The 25,967-nt window shown below is 39.3% G+C and overlaps 1 protein-coding gene across 3 annotated transcripts in view; it reads left to right on the plus strand.

The window, feature by feature from the left end:
* Positions 1-1,250: 1,250 nt before the first annotated feature.
* The window catches only part of Pik3c2g (phosphatidylinositol-4-phosphate 3-kinase catalytic subunit type 2 gamma), a 311,639-nt gene continuing 286,922 nt past the window's right edge, over positions 1,251-25,967 (plus strand). For all 3 annotated transcript variants that reach the window (XM_052172749.1, XM_052172750.1, XM_052172751.1), the window contains exons 1-4: positions 1,251-1,928; positions 5,587-5,669; positions 8,869-9,023; positions 12,913-13,027. In XM_052172749.1, the coding sequence (XP_052028709.1) occupies positions 1,251-1,928; positions 5,587-5,669; positions 8,869-9,023; positions 12,913-13,027 (1,031 nt within the window). The remainder of the gene's footprint in view (positions 1,929-5,586; positions 5,670-8,868; positions 9,024-12,912; positions 13,028-25,967) is intronic.

Consider the following 25,967-nt stretch of genomic DNA (forward strand, 5'->3'; position numbering starts at 1 on the left):
TCTGGAGACTGCCCCACCTAATGATCCATCCCATATACAGTGACCAAACCCAGACACTATTGTGGATGCCAACAAGTGCTTGCTGACAGGATCCTGATATAGCTCTCTCCTGAGAGGATCTGCCAGTGCCTGACAAATACAGAGGGGGATGCTCTCAGCCAACCATTGGATTGAGCACAGGGTTCCCAATGGAAGAGCTAGAGAAAGAACCCAAGGAGCTGAAGGAGTCTGCAGCCCCGTAGGAGGAACAACAATATTAACCAACCAGTATCCCCAGAGCTCCCAGTGGCTAAACCACCAACCAAAGAGCACACATGAAGGGACCTATGGCTCCAGCTGCATATGTAGCAGAGGATGGCCTTGTAGTACATCAAAGGGAGGAGAGGTCCTTGGTCCTGAGAAGGCTCGATGCCCCAGTATGGGGGAATTTCCAGCACGGGGAAGCGGGAGTGGGTGGGTTGGTGAGCAAGGGCAGAGGGGATGGGTTAGGGGGTTTTCAGAGGGGGAAACCAGGAAAAGGATAACATTTGAAATGTAAATAAAGAAAATTTCTAACAAAAACAAAAGAAATTGCAATTACTTATACTTAAGGAGTTTCGGAGTGTAAGTCTAACTACTGGAGGAGGAAAAGAATTAAGGCTATGCACATGAATGGGCTAATAACCAGGACACTGTTGAGCTACTGCTGGGTCTGAGCATGCGAGTACACACAGATTGAGGAATCATTGATCTCAGAAGATCAGTCAGTTCAAGGGCAGCACATGGGTTGGAGTGATTGCTCAGTGGTTAGGAGCATGGCTGCTCTCCTACAAGACTGTGGTTGACTTCCCAGCACCCGTATGGTGGCTCGCTGCTGTCTGTAGCCCCAGTTCTGGGGAATCTTCTGTCCTCTTGTTATGACCTAAGTACTAGGAACACAGTCCTGTACATACACAAAATAACAGAGATAAAAAGGATTTGAGGAAGGCTTGTCTATCAAAAGGATGTTATGAATCCATCCAGTTAATATTCCCTCTTGGATTCCCTGTGCTTTCCCCCTGACGGAAGTCAGTACTCACCAGCCAACTGCACAATACACGCATTTTCAGGTTTACTTAGCATGTTTTTTTTTCTTGAAACTTCCTTTGTCACTAAAGACCAGTTTTTGTTTTGTTTTATTCCTAGGAACATTTGGAACTTCTTTTATAATATCAAGAAGACATTTTGTAATACCAAGAAGACAAATAAATCCTCTGTTACACAAAATCAAAATGGCATACAGTTGGCAAACAGAGCCAAAGTGCAGCGAACCACAGGAAGGTGGATATGATCCCCAACAATTTCACCATGCAAACCAGCACCTTTCTTCCCAGCAAGTCAGGTTGGGTTTCGATCAGCTAGTGGAAGAGATCAATAATAAAACTCCACTGTCTGAGAGTGAAAAAGAAGAAGAGACATGTTTTGGGCCAGATGCACCAAACTTAGGTTCAAAATGTCAATCCATATGTGCAACACACCCAAGACACTTCAATGACTTCACTCCTCAGAGCCCTGACCCTTCCCAGCTTCCGTTTGGAAAAACATCAGCCATTGGTTTTAATCCTGCTGTACTACCTACCCATTGGATCACTCATGGGGGAGCCTCCTGGAGTAATCCCACAGGAAAACATCATGGCATCGAGCATCCCAGAGTCAATGCTCTAACTCCATCATCCACTACACTGGATGAATGTAATCCACCAGGACCGTCAGGAACCAAGCATCATAACTATGATGTCGAACTTGGAGACAACATCCCCCATCATCATTCATCCTACTCAAGGGACTCCATGCCCAATAGATGGGAAAGAAGAAGTGGAGATGTGGACCTTGTAGAACCTTCTCTGGAGTTCTCTAAAGGCTCCTTCCTACCCAGGGCATCGCAGAAAGTGTCAATGGAAAGCACAGAGGTTTGTGCAGTACACACAAACATGGAAACAATCACTCAGTAGAAGGTTGCATTAATTGGTAATAATTAATGCATAAAGTTAAATGAGCTCATGAAGGAAAGTCTATTAGTACTAGTTAGAACATTTTATTTTTTCACAAATTTCATGTTCTTAAATTAACAACTATTATAAAAGTGTATTTAACTACCATTTTTCAAGTATACAGATCATCAAATCTATTAATATATTAGTATAACCTATGTTAGTATATTAGTGTTGTAAATTTATATGTATAATGTATTATATTACAAGCTAATACATTTTAATAGATGACAGTATAAATGGAAGTTTAGCTTGTGAAATCTATCTATTCCTGTTATGTTATGAAACATACATATGTTTCATTACATCTATAATTTGATTCGCACTATATTGATTTAAAATCTTATTATCTTTAGCATCAGGGGAAAGTGCCCTTGTACATAGAAGCTCTTAAATTATTTGATTGGCAGGTATAATGCATAGGAGCCTGACAAAAAGTAAGACATTAAGTAATTACAGTTCAACTGACTCTAATCCGTTGTTTGATTACTATATGGTTGCTGGAGTAGGCATGGATTTCCTCTATCACATTTGAAGATTTTTTATGCTTATAGCATCTAGACACAAATTAAGCCAGAAGTAGATCACAATGAAAAATAGTGGGTGGAGGCTAGAGAGATGGCATGCGAACATGGGGTTTTAGCTCCCCAGCAACCACAAAAGAGCTAGGTGTTGTGGCATGAGTCAACAATCACAATATTAGAGAGGGAGAGACAGGCAGATCTTTAAATTTCTAATCATTCAATCTGGCCAAATACATGAGTTAAATGTTTAGTGAATGACTGTCAATAAAAGAAGTGAAGCACCAACTGAATAAAATACCTGACTTCAGTATCTGGCCTACACACACACACACACACACACACACAAACACACACACACACACACACACCAAGAAAAAGGAAGAGGATTAAGAGGCAGAGGGAGGGAGAGAGAGAGAGATAAGGAGAGAGAGAGAGAGAGAGAGAGAGAGAGAGAGAGAGAGAGATCACCACAGCTTCAGTATACAAGAGGAACCCAAAGATTCTTCATTTCTTCAATAAACAACTGGTTATCAAATTGTTAAATAACACTTTCATAGAAAAGCATATTTGGATCAGTAAAGATAGATTTTTGGAATTCAGAAGTTGACTAACACTGATCTTATCAAAACAAATTTCAACATAGTAGATCAACAGATGGGAGGAGTAGAGGAATTGTAATGCAGTAAGATGGCTGCTTGAGCAGATGACCATATCCAAAGACCTTCTAGGTCTGGGTGATCCAGTTGGAATACAGACATGCCTTTAAGCCCGGGAGACAGAGGCAAGCAGATTTCTGAGCTCAAGGCCCCCGGACCTAATCTTTTTTGCTGGCCTTGAGCTCAGACAGGTTGCAGAGACAAAGCTAGAAACAGGTGAAGACAGAATGAGTCAGAAATGAGAAGGAGCCAGAAAATTAGAATATATTACCAGAGTTGGTTTAAGACCAAGCAGAGCAATTCAGTCAGAAGCAAAAGAAGCCAGTTTCAGTCAGACAACTTGGAAAGGAGTTTGAGCCAGCACAATTAAGTTGAACTAGCCAGCCATAATTCAGAGAGAGGTAAAGGGGTAAGATTAATTACTAGGAAACCTTTGAAATGTCAATTACATCTGGCAAATAAAAGATACTTTTAATGGAAGTGCATAAGCAAATAGCTAACTCTGTAAGAAGGCCATTTGCAGAAGAAAAACCACCTTAAATTATCTGAATCAAAGCTGAATGTATCTTGATTCATATCACAGCAGTATGATAATCAGTAACTTTACCCTACTGTTATAAATATTCTTAAAATTAGAAAAGATAGGTAAACCAGCTGAATTCAAATGTTGGATGACAGGCAGCACTGGATGCTGATTCCCTACGAGCTGCTGGCATCCTGGTTTGTGCCTGGAGGGCAGCTCCCTGCAGCTGTGCAGTCTGGGGGCGCCCAGACAACAGCACAGCTCCTGAGTTGGCGAACAAAGCTCAACTGTAAGCTACAGACTGCAAAAGCAGCTTGGATCTGCTGAACAGTGTGCAGTCCATGAGAAAGCAATTGCTGTGGGTAGGTTTAGAAACCTCAGGGGATTACTACATCTTGGCCAAGCACGGGGTTATTATTTGGAAGGCCCATGGGATAATCGTTGAAAAAAATTCTCAAATTTAATTGAAAATAACTAATTATAGAGTCAAATAAGCAATAAATTACAAATAAAGGCAAAGTCATCCAAACACTGTAAAATGATATTCTGGTAGTCTAAAATCAAAGCATCAGAAAGGAATTATGAGGATTTGGGAAGATGTCAGGCTGGGTGACACCATCTGAAGAACTGAAACTTCCCATCAGACAGCTATGAGTCAGAAACCGTGGAATCAGAGGCAGTGGGAGCCGGAGAGTGGAACCATAGGTAGTGGGAACCATAGGCAGTGGGAACCAGAGGCAGTGAGAGGCAGAGGCGGTGGGAACCATAAGCAGTGAGAGCCAGAGGTGGTGAGAACCAAAGGCAGTGGGAACCAAAGTCAGTGGGAACCATAGGCACTGAGAGCCAGAGGCAGTGGGAATAAGAAGTGAGAGCCAGAGGCAGTGAGAGGCAGAGGTATTGGGACACGGTGATCCGAAACCAAACTATTTTATAAATATGTTAACTATAAATACAGTAATATACCCAAATAATAAACAGAAAATGAAACACAAAAGACATAAAGGCACAATTACTATCAGAAAAAAAAATATTAACTTGAGAAACAAAGGGCCAGGTTGAAAATAAAATAACTAAGGATTTAAGTCTCAGCCTGAAAGAGAAGATTGCTGTGGTTCCAACAGCAGCAATATCTGATTTAAGACAGTGTTGTTAGACGTAAAGAGGCCTTGTTGCAGCGATGAGTCAACCCGGAAGAGAGAATAAAGTTCTCGCATGCACCTTTGACAACAGAGCTTCTAAATATACTAGGCAAAAGCGATTTAAACCTTGGTACATATGCACTCTCTATCTGAAGGTTATTTAATATATTACCGATGTATTAAACATACAGCCACCAAAGCAGTTAGATAAAAAACAATGATTTCTCCATACTTTCCAAAAACTATCAATAATTCAAGCATCTGTCAAGAGTAAGATGGTCTACGGAATCATGGGATAGGTACATGATAGATGTCAGTGCTCCGTGCTTTTAAACAGTGGACTGTGATAGGAAGACATGTTAAAAAAGAAATATCACTTAGTAACAGGAGCCAAAAACCAAAAGCACATACGTAAGTAAAATAGGATAATAGAATAAGCACCAGTACAAAAGACGGTGGCGGCTTAACCTAACAGAGACGTGGAGAGACTTTTAAAAGGGAGAGCACTGTTCGATATTTTCCCTGGTTGTTGATAGCACAGACGCATGCATTCCTGAAGATTAAAATCTTATTCCTAAGGTCTACCTATTTTTCTACATGCAAAAATCACTTCAATAGAAATCAAAAAGGTAAAACTAAATGCAAACTGATCTTTAGAAGACAATCCATTTACAGAAACCTGTTACTCCTTTTCTCCACATCGAGCAGTATTAACTTAGCAATTTTCACTTCCAGCCAGTTGCTTGTCCCATTGAAATAGTCGACGTACCCCAAGGGAGCAACATGAGCCTGGCCTCCTTTTGCCGCAAAGTAAAAAGGTGAGTATCACTCTTAATAAATACTGGAGTTTCCATGTTTGATTAAATTTTTCTACTTTGCAATCCATTCGGTGATTAGTTCTGCATGCAAAATGTCAAGTCCCTTAGGTTGTCAACAGAATAAAACAATTTTCACAGGCTATCATTAATCACCTTGCTGACCGATTTTTCTTCTTCATGCTCTTAAGTATTTTTCCATCGAAATCTGATTAAAAGATAGTTTCTTCATCAGAACTGACCTTGTTCCTTGGTAGTTTGATTTTTGCTGTATTTGTAACTCATTGAATTATATAGCATTTGAGCCTTGAGGTTCAGGCCTCAATTGACCCAGGTTCACCTTCCCACCTGGAACATTCTGGTCCTATCAGGGCCTCCCCTTCAGCTGACTCTAATCCCAAGCTGAACAAACACATGCATGCTTCCCTATTGAAAGCATCGTTGAGAACATTCCTGTAATAACCTCGGTCTTCTTGATAATCTAAAAATGAATATCCCTCTAGAAGGGAGAATACTTTTCTCATGCTATTACCATTTATCTAATGGAAACTTTTATTTGGAAATTTGATGCATTTTCATTCTCTAGAGGGTTTTCACTTGAGATTTTTGTCTTAAATATAAGAAATTTGCATTAATTTAAAGACTTTGGCTTCCTACTAAATGATGAAAGTAGAAGAAAGGCTTGAGTCACTGATCAATTTAAAGGATAGTTCCATTCCCAAAACATCTTCATTCATTTACAATATAGATTCATATTTTAAAATAAAAATAAAATTAGAGATAGCTAAAACCAAAACTAACCAACCAACCAACCAACCAACCAGCCAGCCAAACAGACACACAAAAAAATCTCATAACCACATCAGAAGTAAAAATATACACACAGAAAAATACAAAAGATATTAAAATCTATTCACATGTTCAAATTTTCATTCGTTTCTTCTTAATTTGTGCAATAAGAAACTGGAAAGGTCCTTTAGATTCTTAAACTAGAAGGACTGAAGACCACAGTGTTGATGCATTCATTAGTAAGAGATGACTCAGCAGTGAAGAGCACTTGTTGCTCTTGCGGAGAACCAGAGTTTGGTTTCCAGCACCCATGGCTGGTAGTTTGCAACCATCTCTCATTTTGACTCCAGGGGATCTGATGCTCTTTCGTGCATCCGTTCACACCTGCACTCTCACACACATACCTATATATAGAAATGCACATATGCACATAATTTAAAATTAATAGTAAAAGCAAGTCTCCAAAGCTATCATTTAGTAATGGCTCCCTGAGTAGCGTGAGGAGTCGCCATCTTAATACGCCACAGAAAGGAAGTCTTTTTAAACCCAGGCAATGCTTCCTTTCTCTAGAATAGAATTTTATAACCTTAGAGGATAGCATGCAGCTGCAACTGGATCAGGAAAGTGTCTCAAGGGATTGTGTCAGTGGCTTGGGATTTGTATTCAAATTCTTAAAGCACTTTTTCCTCAGTAATTTATTTCCAGATAATTATGAAAACTATAGCAACCAACCAAATGGTAAGGTTGGTGTAGTAAAAAGAAACCAGAGAGTTCATCATGCTTAAGTATATGCGTGCATAATGGTTATCTATCTAAGCACATTATTCCCTGAATAAGATCTGTTAGGATTCATTCAGTGCTTGGAATTGGCAATTCAAACCTAAAAGAGTAAATAAGAAAATCGATTAGAATATGAATATCAAATTTCACAAGATAGTCTCCCAACCCATCATAAAATAAATTTAAATGTCTCATTGCAATTATTTTTCTAATATTTAAATAAGTTCAGTTAAATATGTTGTTAGTATTCATTTATGCTCTTATTAATGATATTTCTAATTTCTTGATTTGACTGTTTTGACATAATTTAAAAGTCTCATGTTTAAAAGAAACAGTATGTGATTATAAAACACAATAAAATCCCACAATGCTCAAAAGACATCCTGGTTCATGGTGGATGCCCTGCAAGGGTTAGGGAAGAACCGATCATGACTTTGCACTTTAAATCTAATTTCCCCAAATGCTAGAAGATGAAATTGCTCATGCATTGAACACCTCTTGTTATACGAGTGCTAAGATCTGAAGCAGGGAGAGGACAGGAAGTTGATCCAGGCTGTGCACCTCAAGGCCTGCCTCTCACTGACCCACTTCTTCCAGAAGGGCACCACATCCTAAAGGTCTCTCTATCACCATAAAGTGGGTATCAAGAGTTCAAACACACGGGCTTGTGAGACTGAGGAAGATTCTTTATACAAACCACAACATAAAGTATCCAAAGCTTACTATTGAATCATAGTTTTCCATTTAAGAAGAGTTTAGATGTCAGTATAACCAACACAAAAACTACAAACAGGACTTTATTTCACCATGGGAAGCATTTGTTAATGTCTTTATAGTGTGTTCTATATTGACATAAAACATGGGCCTACAGGGACCAGTGGTGGAAATATATAATGATTATTATAATACTTTACATGGCTTCAGAGTCTGTAAATTTTTTATGCCTTTTCTCTTTTAGCCTTCACATAAATCCTTTAAAGTAGGTGGTAATGGCTCCTTTTGTGTGCACAAAGAGGCGAGTCAAATAGTCTGCCTCTGGCTCTAATATTCCAAAGTAGAAGCGGGAGGATTTAAACGCAAAGTGTCCTTTACTAGGATTAACTCTAGAAATTCTTTGACTCCTACTTGTCCTCATAATTCTATTATTTTCACAAAATACACAACTTTAAAGATCATAAAGAAACAGGAGCAGTGTTTGTTGGTTAGACACAAACTCAAGAATTAATTTACTTACTCATCTCTGAGGTGCCTTGACAGCTTTGGGGGAACTGGCTGTGAGAGGAGCATGAGACGGAAATGCAGGCCTCAGAGGCAAGGTCAGGGGAGCAAGGGGTGCAGCTCTGCTCTGGGAGACTCCTCCTGTCTTGACAGCTAAGGAAATGTAGTGTTGATTGTTTATAATGGGGCATCCCCCAGGAGCCTACGAGCTGCTCTACCCTTGTTCTTGGGATGATTGTAATGGACACCAAAGCAACCTCCGTAAGTGTTCCATGTGGCAGACAACGGAGGCTGTCACCTGGTTTTCATGTTGTTCTGATGTTGCTGGTGGGCCTTACAATTGGGTGACATTTTGAAAGAATGGTGCCAGTCAGATCCTAAGCTTTTTTTCCCTGCCTTTATATATACTTTTCAGAATAAGAGAATTATATCATGCAAATGACATTAATTCCAATTCTGGGAAGATCTGGGCCATCACCACAGCCTACCCATCTCGCCTCTTCGCTGACGCCAAGTTCAGAGTAAAAATTTCCACTGATAACGCAGCACAACTCCTTCTCACGCCAAGTGGTAAGAGAATTTGCAAGCAGAAATACAAATCTCAATGTTCATGGATAGCCTGGGAACTCATTAAAAGAACCACCATTTGGCACTCTTTTGCCCTGAAGGAAAATCAGAGGAAAACAGCCATGAGCTATGGACATCTGAGGGGAAAACGTGGTCTCCCTTCACACAGCTCTCCAGAAAAGTCTTTGTTTCCTTGTTGTTAATAATAGCAAGTGGAATGTGTTTTCTGTGCAATTAAAATAAATCAAATTTATAAAATATCAAGATAAAGATGTTGTATAACTAAAAACACTGTTTCCTACCCAGCTGGAACAGGTACTTTGTTCAGGTGTGTGAACCAATCTTGGAGAAGAAAGTTAGAGTATTTTAAATTTCCCACCATGAGAAAGTTAAAAGCCTTGTGCAACCCACACTATCTTAATTATCACTACTGTTCACTAAGAATGAGTCTCTGAATATGGGTCCTGGAAATTTGTACTATGTAATATTTACTAGACATTTTCTTCTCTATCACTTGAAGATACCTTTAAATTTACATAATGTCCCATATTTGTGCTATGGTCCTTTATTTTAGAAAGCAATGGTCATTTATTAAATGTCTAGCTGCAACCACATAGATTATTAATAACAAGAGGAAGGCATTTTCAGATGCACAGTAGCCTGGGAAATGTTTTCACTGGTTAATTATTGTAATTATTCTATTTTCCTTGTTTGCTCTAGATGAAGCTTTAAGTAAGTACAGTTAACAACAGACAGACATGGTGTGTTAATATACCTGTTAAAACCATATGCCTTGAAACTCCCATTGGCTGAAGCAAGAGAGAAAATATTTTTAAACAACGTTACCATTCCTTATAGAGTTTTAGAGCAGGAAAGCATCAGAGATGTGGGGATGGATTTATAACCCAAATGTTGAAGCTCACAATTTCCTTATAGGCCTGAGCTGGTCTCTCTCTGACAGTTATCCCCACCTTCTTCTCTGATGATTCACTGTCTCCTTTTTCCAAAACAATAAATAAAAGCTAAGTTCTCAAGCATATATATACTGTTTATCCAACAATGAACTGTCAGTCCATCTCTTACTAGATCCAGCTCCCAATATTTAAGAGCAGAATTATGATTCTCCAGCCAATGGTCTTGCATTTTGACCTCACCAGCACACTGTCAGATTCCAGTTGCTGAAGCTGCTGGAGAATTAAGGGTTAAAGAACGAGGAGAGTTACATGAAAGGAAAGATAACACAAACTGGATAGAAGGATTCTATGCTGGGCTAAAACAAAATTAAAGGTATACACTCTTCATAAAGGCAGCTCCAGTACATGTGTTGACAATATAGGACTGAGGACTCTAGGACCCAGAGAGGGGCTTCAGGTTCAGACCTATAACAGACAGGTGACTGGAGCCATTATTTCACAGAAGCTCAGCAGACAGTTCTCCAAAGCTCCACGTCCTGGTGTGCTGAGTGCTTGGAACTGGAGGGATCCAGATTCTCAGGACCAAACCACCCCTTGTGACGCTCCCCTACCTTCTTCCTCTCCTTTGTTCACCCCCAAACATGCAAACATAGAAACTAGTTTCCCTCATCCCAAAGCCAGTCGAGACCCTTAGAAGTATTGTACTCACTATCCCTCACCTTTCTACATGTAAGCTGCCCGTCTTAAAACGCTAAGCCCTATCTTGTTTGATAGTAAATTTCAGACTCTTCTGCTCCAACAAAACTAAAGAGAGAGAGAGAGAGAGAGAGAGAGAGAGAGAGAGAGAGAGAGAGAGAGAGAGAGAGAGAGAGAGAGAGAGTGGGCTATGGGACCTTGCATGCGCATTAAGAGGATATACATATCTAAGTAACAATTTCTGTTCCAAGTAGGGCGGCACTTGCATCCCTGGCAATGCTGAAAGCCAAATCCAGGTTGTTAGCCTTCTAAACTCCACCCCCCCCCAGTTACCTGGCAACAGCCAGGTATGCCTGACTCACTCTAAAAGGGGCTGCTTGTCCCCTGGCTCTCTTGCTCGCTTGCTCTTTCTCTGCTTCCCTTCCCCCTCTCTCTCCGCATGCTCATGGCTGGCTGCTACTCCTCTACTCCTCTACTTCTCAACTCACAACTCTCTCTGCCTTTCTCTGCCTCTACTACCTCCTCAACTCTCCTCCCCAAGCCCTGAATAAACTCTATTCTTCTATTCTAAACTACACCATTTCGTGGCTGGTCCCTCATGGGGAAGGGATGCCTCAGCATGGGCCCGCAGAGGTGCCCCCTTCCCCTATACCACTCCTCCATAGAACATATCCCTCCCCCCTTTATCTTTTTAAAAACACAACACAGGTGCCTAGCCGTCATCTACCAGCAGCTTTCTCTGCCATTTACCAGAGAGCCTTGCCAGGGATTTTGCCCGTGTTCTTATTGTGAGCTAACTTTAATCCACACCATTCTTTCAGCATCCCAAAGCTGTGATATGATGAGGTTCTTCTGTGATAGGACAACACATGGCCGTCTGGCCATCCGGCATTCCCTCAAAAACTCTACTATTTTCAAACCCGTTCCTTAATAACATCTTGATCTACCATACAATTTAAATTTGTATCTCCTTTTTTCGTAGCAGTAATGCCATTTATACCACTCTACATAAGTGAGTTTTGGTCAAAGTCACTTACGTACAAAAGGAAGTAGAAGAAAAAAAATCTGATTGTAAAATAAGGCAGTTAAGCAGACACAGAATTACAGATAAAACGCCACTGGACAATGCAGTTGGACATGTGAAGTTTTCTACTAAAAACCCTTACAGGCTGAGTATCTGCAAGAGTCAACTGTACTTGCTTTCAGTGATCAACGTCATTGGCTCATGCTAAAAATGTGGGTGTGACACATTTAAATAAATCAACCACATTAGTCTGGTTTTTGTTTTGTTTTGTTTTGTTTTTTGCATGTTAACCACATGTCAGGCTCCTAAAGGGCAGAAACTATCACCATCCAAACTCTTTAATAAAGAAACTGAGCCCTCCCCCCCACCAGAGGTCGAAGAAACTTGTCTTCAGAAATTCACTAAAAATGATGAAGTCTGTATTATATCCAGGACTTAGCATAAAACACTAAGAACTGCATGTTTTTGGTGGTAAACTTATCTTAATATCAAGACAATAACACATCTTTTAAAATATTGTTTTTTTTATTTAATTTGTTTTATATTTTTATGTGCAAGTCCAAATATATACTATATGTACATGCAGTACCTGCTGAGGCCAGAAGGAGCCACCATACCCCCTGGAACTAAGGTTACATTTGCCTATGATGCTCCAGAGGTGGGTAATGATAACCAAGCTCAGGTCCCCTATTAGACCAGAAAGTGGTCTCTGCCACTGAGTCACCTCTCCAATGCAATCATGTTTCTTTTTGGTTTTATTTTATTAATGGATGTTTTACGTGCAAGCATGTCTATATGCATCTTCCCTGATGCCAATGGAAGAGAATGCGACCTTGGATATCCTAGAACTGGAGTTGCAGACAGCAGCGAACTGCCCTCCGACTGCTACAAATTGAATCCAGGTCCTCTGGGAGAGCAGCCAGCATACCTAGCTGTAGCGCTGTCTCCCCAGCGCCCCGAGAATATCTTCTGTGTAGAGCCATAATAAATCCAGTGGTTTTGATACGAGAAATGCAATACCCAGATTTGAAACTCTTCCATTCACACAGAACTGAACTTGAAAATGATTGCAAGCAGCCTTTATCTAAAATAGCTGTGAATGTAAGAGATAGACAAACAAATTTGCTGTACTTTAATTCCCCTCGACGGAGCTAGCTGGCTACAATACTTCATAATGTGATTATCGTTTCGTGCTCAGAAATTTCGCTGATATTCTATGAGCTCTTTCTCACCCGTATTATTCACTTTTGTTTTTCAGCTAATTATCTTGTCAAAGACCTAATTGCTGAAATTCTACTTTTATGTGCAAATGAGCTTCTTTCCCCCAAAGAGTATCTTCTAAGTATATGCGGTTCTGAAGAATTTTTACAGATGTAAGTATCTTATTAAAGTCAATTTTGGTTGCTATAATTTGTCAGTTTTAAGCCGCGAGGCTTTGTTTTGTTGTGTTTTAAAAAGACATTTCACAAACATTACTTTCTTTCTGCTTTCGGATGGCGAGGATGTGTTGAAGGTTTTAACGCGAGATGTTCTCCACAGGCTTGGATATTTGAATGCTTGGTCCCCAGCTAAAGTTGTGGGTTTGTGATGCTTTGAAATCTTCCGGATGTAGTTTCCAGTTGGCTAGTACCAGTCACGTGGGGGTTGTAGATATACTCACCTCCAGTTCGGTCTCCCTCTGCTCCCTGGTCCACCAGGTTGTGGGACTCTATAGCCATAAGCTTCCATGTAAACAAACAGAGTGGACTTACCATGCCTTCCCTGACATGACAGGTGGTAGCCGCTAAAATCCTCAGCTAAAATAAGCCCTTCCATCTTAAGACATATCCATTCACTGTTTCATTTGGTCAAAGCCATGAGAAAAGTAACTGATGTAGAAACCTCGCTAGGAAAAGAACTCGGAGCCTCACATTCGCTGGGAAAACTACTACTGACACCCTCAGCCCCATAGCATTAAGTTTTATCCTCTTTGTGGAGATTTGGAAAATTTGTGGATCATTGGTACTTTTTCTTTTAGTTTGTTTTATATTATTGTATGTATTTACTTACAGATATAATGATATATGTACTTTTATGTGTGTGTTTTGCCTTTGTGAATTTCTATGCACTATGTGCATGCAATGCCTATGGAGACCAGAAGAGGGCATCAGATCCCCTGGAACTGGAGTTACAGGTGGTTGTGAGCAGTCATGACGTTGCTGGGAATTAAACCTAGGCATTCTGGAAGAGCAACAGATGCTCTTTACTACTAAGCTATCTCTCCAGACCAGCAAAGATATTTTATATAAACTGTAAATGGGGTGACAATCTAATTTATTTATTTAAGAGTGGTGATTCCAAGGAAAGAGAATTTCAGTTTTAAAACTCAAGACCTGTTGATTACCCTACCTGTAATTAAGTTTTCCTTTAGTCTGAAGTATGAATTAATTCTTTTGTTTTGGTCTAGCGTATTATAAGCATTTAAATCAACTAATGACTCATTATTATTATTATTATTATTATTGCTATTTGTTTTGTTTTGTTTTTTGAGACAGGGTTTCTCTTTGTAGCCCTGGCTGTCCTGGAACTCACTCTGTAGACCAGGCTGGCCTCCAACTCAGAAATCTGCCTGCCTCTGCCTCCCAAGTGCTGGGATTAAAGGCTTGAGCCACCACTGCCCAGTTTCAAATAATGATTTTTAAGATAAGAATTTTTATATCAATAATTATAATAATATCATAAAATAATAAGTTTTGATTTGCATTTATTTTACTTTTATGAATTTTTATTATAAAATTGAAAATAAAAACTCACTGAAATCAACTAGACCCAAAGTCTTTACATCTCCTGAACTTCTGGATAGTTAAACAGCCATACCAAAGTTGCTGAGCTTCACATTGGATTTAACACTTCCACTACTGAATTTATATTTTTGTATTTATCCAACACATACATAAACACAGACACATACACACTCAAACACACACACACACACAAAAGTATACACATGAGAAATCCGTGGCAGAGTTAGATCTAGATAAACAATTATCATTATATCCTCTTTTATAATTCATGTCCATTACTTGCATTCAGTTCTTCCATGTCCCCTAATATTAACTACTCTGAGCTACCACCTCATGCCAGTCAGGATGACTATCATCAGGAAATCAGACAACACATGTTAGAGATGAAGCATAGAGAAAGGAAATCTCATTCACTGTTGGCAGGAATGCAATTTAAGAAAGTCATTGTGGAAGTCAGTGTGAAGACTTAAAATATTTCAAAAGAAAATTACCATGTGACCCATTAATTTCCCTTCTTAGATTTTAACCAGAGAATCTCATAGCCTACCACAGAGATATTTGAACCTCCATGTTTATTGTCGCCAACTATAGAAATTAATTTAAATCAACCAAATTGTACATCAGCAGATAAATAATGATTTTGTGGGCTTGTGCACACACACACACACACACATACACACACACACACACATATACTATATGACTACTATATGACTACTATTCAGCTCAAAAGAAAAATGTGATCACAACTCTGCGGGAAAATGGATGGACTTAGAACATACAAGTGTCTCCTCATCTGCAGATTCTAGCCAATAACATACATATATGTAATCAAATGCACCTTCAGTACATGCAGAGAAGAAAATGATAAATTTTAAAGACCTTTTAAATAACTCAAATAGTGCGCTAACACAACCTAAGGTCCACTATGAATTAAATTTTAAATATTTATTTGATTTTTTTAAAAAATATATCATTTTTTTAGTTATCACAACAAGTCATTTGCTTGTTGTTCCCTAGAGACCAGCCTCATGAGTATAAAGCATGTTTAAGAAGAGATAAACAATTCTCTGTAGCAGGGTATAAACACTAAAGTGTTTGGCAGTCGTGCTCCTTCTTTCTGTTTCTAAATGATTACAGAATATACAAACATCTCCTGAGAGATCCATCATGGTCACTGTTCAACCACAAATGCACTTGAAAATTTCTTGTGAGTGAATCACAGCCAATGCAATAATCTAATGTACCAAATTACCTGTGAGTGACTCTTGGAACTGATTGTTTCTTGCGTTCTGAGTTATAACTAATTATCATATTGTAATCATTGTTGCTTTCCTACACAAAGCAAATAAACATCCTCTATTTGTTTGCATCGAACACACTCAGCAATTCGACAGTTGCTTTTCCCTCAGCCTATGGTTGGCAGCCGGTATTGGCAGGCTTAAATGATAGGATGTATATATTTAAGCCTACCAATATTGGTGTAATTAAATTTAGTATGCAGATTGTTGTGATCATAAAAAGAGAAAGCGATGTGAGAATATGTTCTGCGGTGGTGTGGGGGAAGGGGGTGCCTCAGTGGGCCCATGCAGAGACATCCCTTCCCCGTGAGGGACCAGCCACATGACAGTATACTATAGCATAGAGTTTATTCAGGGCATGGGATGGGAGTTAAGTGGGGTAGAGGAGGCAGAGGAAGGCAAAGAGAGGGAGAGAGTAGAGAAGTAGAGGCCGGCCATGACCATGTGGAGAGAGGGGGAGGGGTGGAGAGTCCAAGAGGGACAAGAGAGAGGGAGAAGCTGGGAGAGTGAGAGAAGAGATGTAAAGATGTAAGAGAGGTAAGAGGGGTAAGAGAGAGAGGAGGGGCCGAGCACTCTCTTTTATAATAGGCCAGGCCTAACTGGCTGTTGCCAGGTAATTGTGGGGTGCAGCTTAGACTGAATCCTAACACAGATAATATTACCATTGTCCCTAATATCTAAGGAAACATGAATATGCTATTTATATTTTTTTATTAGTAACTAGTATATTGTTTTTTCTAAAGGTTATCTCATTAGGAATATAGAAGTCAGCTTCTTCCTGTCTGGGCTGGTTTACTTTGGGAGTGAACTCCCCAGCAAACCCCACAACACCCAGAGGCACCTCTGCTCCCAGGATGCCAGGATCACAAAATCTCAGGATCCCAGGATCCCAGGAGCTTGGTCACACCAAGAGCACAAGGGGCCCAGAAGGTTCTTGATTCCAGAAGCTCTGATATACCCAGAATATCAGGATCACAGTTTCCAGGAATCACAGGACCACAGAGACAGCTGGACTTTGAGAAGTTCTGATACAACCAGGATCACAGAAAGAATAGGCTCCAGTCACATACAGCAAGGGTAGGTAGCATTAGAGACAACCAAATGGCGGGAGGCAAGCATAAGACCGTAAGCAACAGAAACCAAAGGAACATGGCATCATCAGAACCCAATTCCCCCATCATAGCAAGTCCGGGATACACAATCACACTGGAAAAGTAAGATTCAGATCTAAAATCACTTCTCATGGTGATGATAGAAGACATTAAGAAGGACATAAGTAACTTCCTTAAAGAAATACAGGAAAACACATGTAAACAGGTAGAAGACTTTAAAGAGGAAACAAAAATCCCTTAAAGAATTACAGGAAAACACGAAAAAAAGGGGGGTGCAAAGGAAATGAATAGAACCTATCCAAGATTTAAAATGGAAATAGAAACAATAAAGAAATCACAAAGGGAGACAACCCTGGAGTTAGAAAACCTGGGAAAAGGATCAGGAGCCATGGACACAGACATTACCAACAGAATACAAGAGATAGAAAAGAGAATCTCAGATGCAGAATATACCATAGAAAACATTGACACAACAGTCAAAGAAAATGCAAAATGCAAAAAGCTCCTAACCCAAAGCATCCAGGAAGTCCAGGACAAAATAAGAAGACCAAACCTAAGGATGATAGGTATAGATGAGAGCAAAGATTCCCAGCTTAAAGGGTCAGTAAATATCTTCAACAAAATTATAGAAGAAAACTTCCCTAACCTAAAGAAAGAGATGCCCATGAACATACAAGAAGCCTACAGAACTCCAAATAGATTGGACCAGAACAGAAATTCTCCTGTCATAATGATCAAAACAACAAATGCACTAAACAAAGACAGAATATTAAAAGCAGTAAGAGAAAAAGGGGGAGTAACAAATAAAGGCAGACCTATCAGAATTACACCAGACTTCTCACCAGAAACTATGAAAGCTATAAGATTACGGGAAGATGTCATACAGACCCTAAAGGAACATAAATGCCAGTCCAGGTTACTATACCCAGCAAAACTCGCAATTACCATAAACAAGAAAATAAGATATTCCATGACAAAAAAACAAGTTTACACAATAGGTTTCTACAAAGCCAGCTTTACAAAGGATCATAGATAGAAAATACCAATATAAGGAGGGAAACTACACCCTAGAAAAAGCAAGAAGGTCATCTTTCAACAAACCCAAAAGAAGATAGCCACAGAAACATAATTCTACCTCTAAAAACAAAAATAACAGGAAGTAACAATCACTTTTCTTTAATATCTTAACATCAATGGGTTCAGTTCACCAATAAAAAGACATAGACTAACAGACCAGATACATAAATAGGAACCAACATTTTGCTGCATACAGAAAACATACCTCAGTGACAAAGACAAACACTACATCAGAGTAAAGAGTTGGAAAACAATTTTCCAAGCAAATGGTCCCAAGAAACAAGCTGGAGTAGCCATTCTAATATTGAATAAATTTGGCAGCTTTCAACCAAAAGTTGCCAAAAAAAAAAAAAGACAAAGAAGGCACTTCATGCCATAAAAGGAAAAATACACCAAGATGATCTCTCAATTCTGAATATCTATGCTCCAAAGGTAAGGGAAACCACATTCATAAAAGAAACTTTGCTAAAGCTCAAAACACACATCATACCCCACACAATAATAGTGAGAGACTTCAACACCCTAGACACAGTGTAACTAAGAGAAGGAATGAACCAAATGGATCGAACAGATATTTATAGGACATTTCATCCTAAAGCAAGAGAATATACATTCTTCTCAGTACCCCATGGTAGCTTCTCCAAAACTGACCTTATAATTGGTCACAAAACAGGCCTTGACAGAAGATTGAAATAATCCCATGCACCCTATCAGATCACCATTATCAAAGGCTGTCCTTAAATTACAAAAAAAAAAAGGCAGAAAACACACAAACACACATACACATGGAAGCTGAACAATGCTCTACTCAATGATAACTTGGTCAAAGAAGAAACAAAGAAATTAAAGATTTTTTTAGAATATAATGAAAATGAATACACATCATACCAAAACTTATTGGACACAATAAAAGCAGTGCTAAGAGGAAAACTCAAAAAGAAAACTCAAAAAGTGCCTCCAAAAAGAAACTGGAGAGATAGTATATACTTGCAACTTGACAGCACATCTGAAAGTTCTAGAACAAAATGAAACAGATACATGCAAGAGGAGTAGATGCAGGAGATAAACTCAGGGCTGAAATCAACCAAGTAGAAACAAAGAGAGCTACACAAAGAATCAACAAAACCAGGAGTTGGTTCATTGAGGAAATCAACACGATAAATAAACCCTTAGCCAGACTAACCAGAGAGCACAGAGACCATATCCAAATTAACAAAATCAGAAATGAAAAGGGAGACATACCAACAGAAACTGTGGAAATTCAAAAGATCATAAGATCAAAAGCTTATACTAAACAAATTTGGAAAATTTGGATGAAATGGATAATTTTCTAGACACATACCAGGTGCCAAAGTTAAAACGGCATCAGATAAAACAGTCCCATAACCCCTGAAGAAATAGAAGCAGTCATCAATAATCTCCCAACCCAAAAAAAAAAAACAGAAAACAAAAAAAACAAAAAAAAAACGCCCCAGGACTAGATGGTTTTAGTGGAGAATTATATCAGACCTTCAAAGAAGACCTAATACCAATACTCTTTAAACTATTCCACAAAATATAAACAGAAGAAACACCAACCAATTCATTCTATAAAGCCACCACAGCTACACTTATATCTAAACCTAACAAAGACCAAACAAAGAAAGAGAATTTAAGACCAATTTCCTTTATGAACATTGATGCAAAAATACTCAATAAAATTCTCACCAACTGAATCCAAAAACACATCAAAACAATCATTCACCATGATTGAGTAGTCTTCAACTCAGGGATGCAGGGATGGTTCAATATATTGAAATCCATCAACATAATCCACTACATAAACACACTCAAAGTAAAAAAATACACAGAATCATATCATTAGATGCTGAAAAAGCATTTGATGATACTCAGGATCCCTTCATGTTAAAAGTCTTAGAAAGATCAGGAATTCAAGGCCCATACCTAAACATAGTAAAAGCAATATACATCAAACCAGTAGCCAACATCAAACTAAATGGAGAGAAACTTGAAGCAATCCCACTAAAATCAGGGACTAGAAAAGGCTGTGTACTCTCTCCCTATCTATTCAATATAGTACTTGAAGTTCTAGCTAGAGCAATTAATTAAACAACAAAAGGAGGTCAAAGGGATAGAAGAAGTCAAAATATCACTATTTGCAGACAATATGATCCTATACTTAAGTGACCCTAAAAATTCCACCAGAGAACCCCTAAAGCTCATAAACAACTTCAAGTGGCTGGATATAAAATTAACTCAAACAAATCGGTAGCCTTCGTCTACTCAAAGAATAAACATACTGAGAAGGATGTTAGAGAAACAATACCCTTCACAATAGTCACAAAATAATATTACATACTTGGTGTGACTCTAACCAAGCAAATGAAAGATCTGTATGACAAGAACTTCAAGTCTATAAAGAAAGATCTCAGAAGATGGAAAGATCTCCCATGCTCATGGATTGGCAGGATTAATATAGTAAAATGGCCATCTTGCTAAAAGCAATCTACAGATTCAATGCAATCCCCATCAAAATGCCAATTCAATTTTTCATAGAGTTAGAAAGAGCAATTTACAAATTCATTTGGAATAACAAAAAACCCAGGATAGCAAAAACTCTTCTTAACAATAAAAGAACTCTCAGGGGAATCACCATCCCTGACCTCAAGCTGTATTACAGTACAATAGTGATTAAAAAAAAAACTGTATAGTATTGGTACAGAGATATGCGTGAAGAACAATGGAATAGAACTGAAGACCCCCATAGACTTACGGTCACTTGATGGAATAGAAGTGAAGACCCAGAAATGAACCCACATACCTACGGTCACTTGATATTTCACAAAGGAGCTACAAACATCCAGTGGATAAAAGATAGCATTTTTAACAAATGGTGCTGGTAGAACTGGAGGCCAGCATGTAAAAAAAATACAAATTAACCCATTCTTATCTCCTTGAACAAAGCTCAAGTCCAAGTGGATCAAGGACCTCTACATAAAACCAGATACACTGAAACTTACAGAGGAAAAAGTGGGGAAGAGTCTTGAACACATGGGCACAGGGAAATTTTTCTGAACAGAACATCAATGGCTTATGCTCTAAGATCAAGAATAAACAAATGGCATCTCATAAAATTGCAAAGCTTCTATAAGGCAAAGGACACTGTCAATAGGACAAAATGGCAACTACCAGATTGGGAAAAGATGTTTACCAATCTTACACCCGATAGAGGGCTAATACCCAATATATACAAAGAACTCAAGAAGTTGGACTCCAGGGAATCAAATAACTCTATTTAAAAATGGGGTACAGAGCTAAACAAAGAATTCTCAACTGAGGAAACATGAATGGCTGTGAAGCACCAAAAGAAATGTTCAACATTCTTAGTCATCAGGGAAATACTAATCAAAACAACCCTGAGATTCTACCTCACACCATTCAGAAGGGCTAAAATCAAAAACTCAGGTGTCAGCAGATGCTGGTGAGGATGTAGGGAAAGAGGAACTCTTCTCCATTGCTGGTAGCATTGCAAGCTGGCATAACTACTCTGGAAAATTAATTTGGCAGCTCCTCAGAAAACTGGACCTGAGGACCCAGCCATACCACTCCTGAGCATATACAGCAGATAGTAACACAAAGGAAAAAGTCAGTATTCAACTTCTGTTTAAAGAATAAACACCTGGGCAGGACTCTATATTGGGTAAAGTTTCCATAGCCTCAAAGTACATAAAATTCACTAATACTTTGTTCTTCCAAAATAACTATCAACAGTCAAAAGCAAGCTCAAAAGCAAATTGTTCAAATACTGGTGACGAAGTTCAGTAAAATGTTTTCCATCTGGCCCTGGGCTTGCGTTGGTTGGGAGGTTTTTAATGACCTCTTCTATTTCCTTAGGGGATAAGGGCTTGTTTACATAGTACCAGCTTTTGGTTTTGTCGATTCTTTGTATTGTTCTCTTTCTTTCTATTTGGTTGATTTCAGCCCTGAGTTTGACTATTTCCTGCCTTCTACTCCTCTTGGGTGAGTTTGCTTCTTTTTGGTGTGCTGTTAAATTGCTGGTATAGGATCTCTCTAATTTCCTCACGGGGGCACTTAGTGCTATGAATTTTCCTCATAACTGCTTTTATTGTGTCCCATAAGTTTGGGTATGCTGTGTCCTCATTTTCATTGAATTCCAAGAAATCTTTAATTTCTGTCTTTTTTTCTTCCCTGACCAAGTTATCATTGAGTAGAGAGTTGTTCAGTTTCCATGTGTATGTGGGCTTTCTGTTGTTTTTTATTGTTATTGAGATCTAGCCTTAGTCAATGGTTATCTGATAGGATTCACAGGATTATGTCAATCTTCTTGTATGTGTTGAGGCCTGTTTTGTGACCGATTATATGGTCAGTTTTGGAGAAGGTACTATGAGGTGCTAAGAAGAAGGCATATTCTTTTGTTGTATGGTAAAATGTTCTGTGTGTGTGTGTGTGTGTGTGTGTGTGTGTGTGTGTGTGTGTGTTAAATCCATTTGGTTCATAATCTCAATTAGTTTCACTGTGTCTCTGTTTAGTTTCTGTTTCAATGTCCTGTACATTGGTGAGAGTGGGGTGTTGAAGTCTCCCACTATTATTATGTGGGGTTCAATGTGTGTTTTGAGCTTTAGTAAAGTTTCTCTTAAGAATGTGGTTGCCCTTGCATTTGGGGCAAAGATGTTCAAAATTGAGATTTTCTCTTGGTGGATTTTTTTTCTTTGATGAATATGAAATGTCCTTTCCCATACTGCTGGATAACTTTTGGCTGAAAGTCTATTTTATTGTATATTAGAATGGTAACTCCTGCTTGTTTCTTTGGACCATTTTCTTAGAAGAGTATTTTCTAGCCTTTTACTCTGAAGTAGTATCTGTCTTTCTTAATGAAGTGGTCTGTCTTTGTTATTGATGTGCATTTCCTGTATGCAGCAAAATGCTGGATCCCAATTGCATATCTAGTCTGTTAGCCTAGGTCTCAATTTAAAGACACATTTGAATATTTCAGTGCTGAGAGACACTCAATATGTAGTAACCAAATGTGATTTTAGGAAAACAGGAAAAACCTGTGGAAGCAGTTTTAGCTGTTTTTTTCTTCCAGTCAAAATCCATATATTTGTCATGCAGAGCAGGCTCTTCTGAAACATGTAAGCATTATGATGTGTCTGGTTCAAGCTGGCACATGTATTATTACGCATAATTAAGATCTTCTCTCCTATGGGAAGCATTGGTTTTTAAGAGCTGAATCACAGAGGAAATACGACCAGAAAAAAGACTTAAGAACATCTATACCTAAATGATAACAAGAAGAAGAGGATCAGAAAAGGCAAATTGAGAAAAAGCCATTTAAAATGGGAGGATAGCTTAGAAGTCATGAGAAAAAAGAAAGTCCTGAATACCAAGTAATGTGCCATAAAGACTGAAATTGAAGGTGTGTGAGAGAACAATGAGTCAGCAGTAAAGGTGGTGTGGGGAAGTTACCTGCTGATGTCAGTAAGAGTAAGGTGAGTGCCATTGTTGTAGGAGAAAGAAGGAAGTATGCTGGGGGTGGGGCTGGGGCTTAGCCAGTGGCTGAGAGCACCAACACTGGCTGCTTTTGTAGAGGACCAGGCTCAGTTCACAGCACCAACAAGCATGTCAACTCGCGTCATCTATAACTCTATTGCCAAGGGAACCCATCATACTCTTCTGGCCTCCTGGATATCACACCCATCTCCACACTGACTTTAAACACAAGTAAGAAAATGCTCATATACATTGAAAAAATAATATAAGCTGGAAAATGGAAATGTGTAGGCTTTAAAACGTTGCCTTGGAAATAAGGGGTTGGGAAAGGCCAGGCAGCACGGTGGCTTGGATGCAAAGGATGAGCTGGAGATTTGGAAGTGCACATAGGGGGCATCGGAGAAATGTTCACAAGCTGACAAGGAAGGACCTAGAGAATGGTGGGATTAAAGGCACCAAGAGACCACCATGAACACAAGGCAGGAGGAGATGGTAAGATGGGATACAGGAAGCTATGGAGTTCTGCTGAGGAAATGTCCTCAGCGTAAAACAATGGAGATGAAGAACACAGGAGCAGGAATGCGTGTTCATTGATAGCAGTGAGGATTACCATGCTTTGGGGAAACCAAGGCTCCTGCAGACTAGGAAAAGAGACAGAAATAAGAACAACAGTAAAAAACACTAAATTTCCCTCTGGAACTTTCACATTGTATTACTGCATTTTTAGCTGCCATTTGCAAGTTTCTGCTTAACCAGCATCAAACAAAGCAACTCCACGATGGAAAACAAGATTATTGGTTTTTTCCTTTCTCTCTCTTTTTTATTTTCTATATTCTTTGTTTACGTTCCAAATGATTTTCACTTTCCCGGTTTCCCCCGCCCCCATCATAAGTCCCATAAGCCCTCTTCCCTCCACCCATTCTCCAATCAACCCCCTCAATCCCCTACAATGCTGCATCAAGCCTTTCCAGGACCAGGGCCCCCTCCTTCCTTCTTCTTGGGAATGATTTGATATGTGAATTGTGTCTTGGGTATTCAGAGCTTCTGGACTAATATCCACTTATCAGTAACTGCATTCCATGTATGTTCTCACCGACTGCTCTTCCAAAGGTCATGGTCATGAGTTCAAATCCCACCACCCACATGGTGGCTCACAACCATCTGTAAAGAGATCTGACACCCTCTTCTGGTGTGTCTGAAGACAGCTACAGTGTACTTACAAGATTATTGCTTTGTGTTGACAAAGACAAAGGTCTTAGGGTTTTACTGTTCTTGTGCTGGTGCTGTTCTTGTGATCCAATCCCCTAATGAATAAAGGAGTTCATCACTGAGTGAGTAGGCAGGACTTCCAGATAGGATGGAAGAAGAGAGGAAGCAGGACAGAGTGAGTTCCTGTAGGAACTGGGACAACACAGGGTTAAGATGCAGCTGCTAGAGTTTTCTATTATCATGCGGATCCTCAAGGATTTACCACATGAGGAATCAGATTTTAATAACACTTACAAGATTACGTTTTAGTTGTTGCTCCCATAGATTGAGTTACTATTGTTTCTGAACTAAGTTTGTGTTGCATTTTCCTTCACACAGTAGCTCATCTGGGTTCAAGAGAGAAAGGTACAGTGGCAAAGCGTGGGTTTGCCAGATGTGTACCACAAAGGCCATGGGGGGTTTAAAGCACAGGGTTGGCATGGTAGTGACCTGCCACTGGGAATCTAGCAAGCTGGGTGGAGATGTTTTGGGAGCTCTGGACCAGTGAATCTCCAATCTCTATGAGATAAAAACAGGTCGGCCATTGCTTACCAGTTCATGGCTGGCCAGGCCTCCAGGGCAGAGAGTTAGACGCACAAGCACAGGAAATGGCCATTTCTACTTTTTAAATATTTCCTGCAACATTACTGCTTTGAACAGACACCAAAACCAAGGCAACTCTTATAAGGACAGCCTTTAACTGGGGCTGGCTTACAGGATCAGAGGTTCAATCTATTATCATCAAGGCCGGAAGCATGGCAGCATCCAGGCAGGCATGGTGCAGGCAGAGCTGAGAGTTCTACATCTTCATCTGAAGGCTGCTAGCAGAATGCTCACTTCCAGGCAGCTAGGATGAGGGTCTTAAAGCCCACACCCACAGTGACACATGTACTCCAACAAGGCCACACCTCCTAATTGTGCCACTCCCTGGCTCAAGCATAGACAAACAAACCATCACAGCTACCTACCCTCTGTTGTCAAATTTCCTTGTCCCTTTAAAATGAAATTTTATATAATATGCTATATTATGAATTGAGAGTAAATTCAAGAATCATAACAGAAACTTTTTTCTGGTTTACCCTAATCCCATACAAGCTTAGTATATAAAATATTCATTTATATTTTATATTATATTTATATAGATAGGGAATAGTTGAATCAGCAAATCGACATCAGAATGAAGTAGAAATGCAACTGAGAGACGGAACTCACTTGGTTCATTCATAAAACATTAAAGCCTCTCACCAGCTTCCCGCTCCTTGGCCTCCAGTGTAATAATCA

Source organism: Apodemus sylvaticus, chromosome 2, assembly GCF_947179515.1.
Source record: "Apodemus sylvaticus chromosome 2, mApoSyl1.1, whole genome shotgun sequence".
Lineage (NCBI taxonomy): Eukaryota > Metazoa > Chordata > Mammalia > Rodentia > Muridae > Apodemus > Apodemus sylvaticus.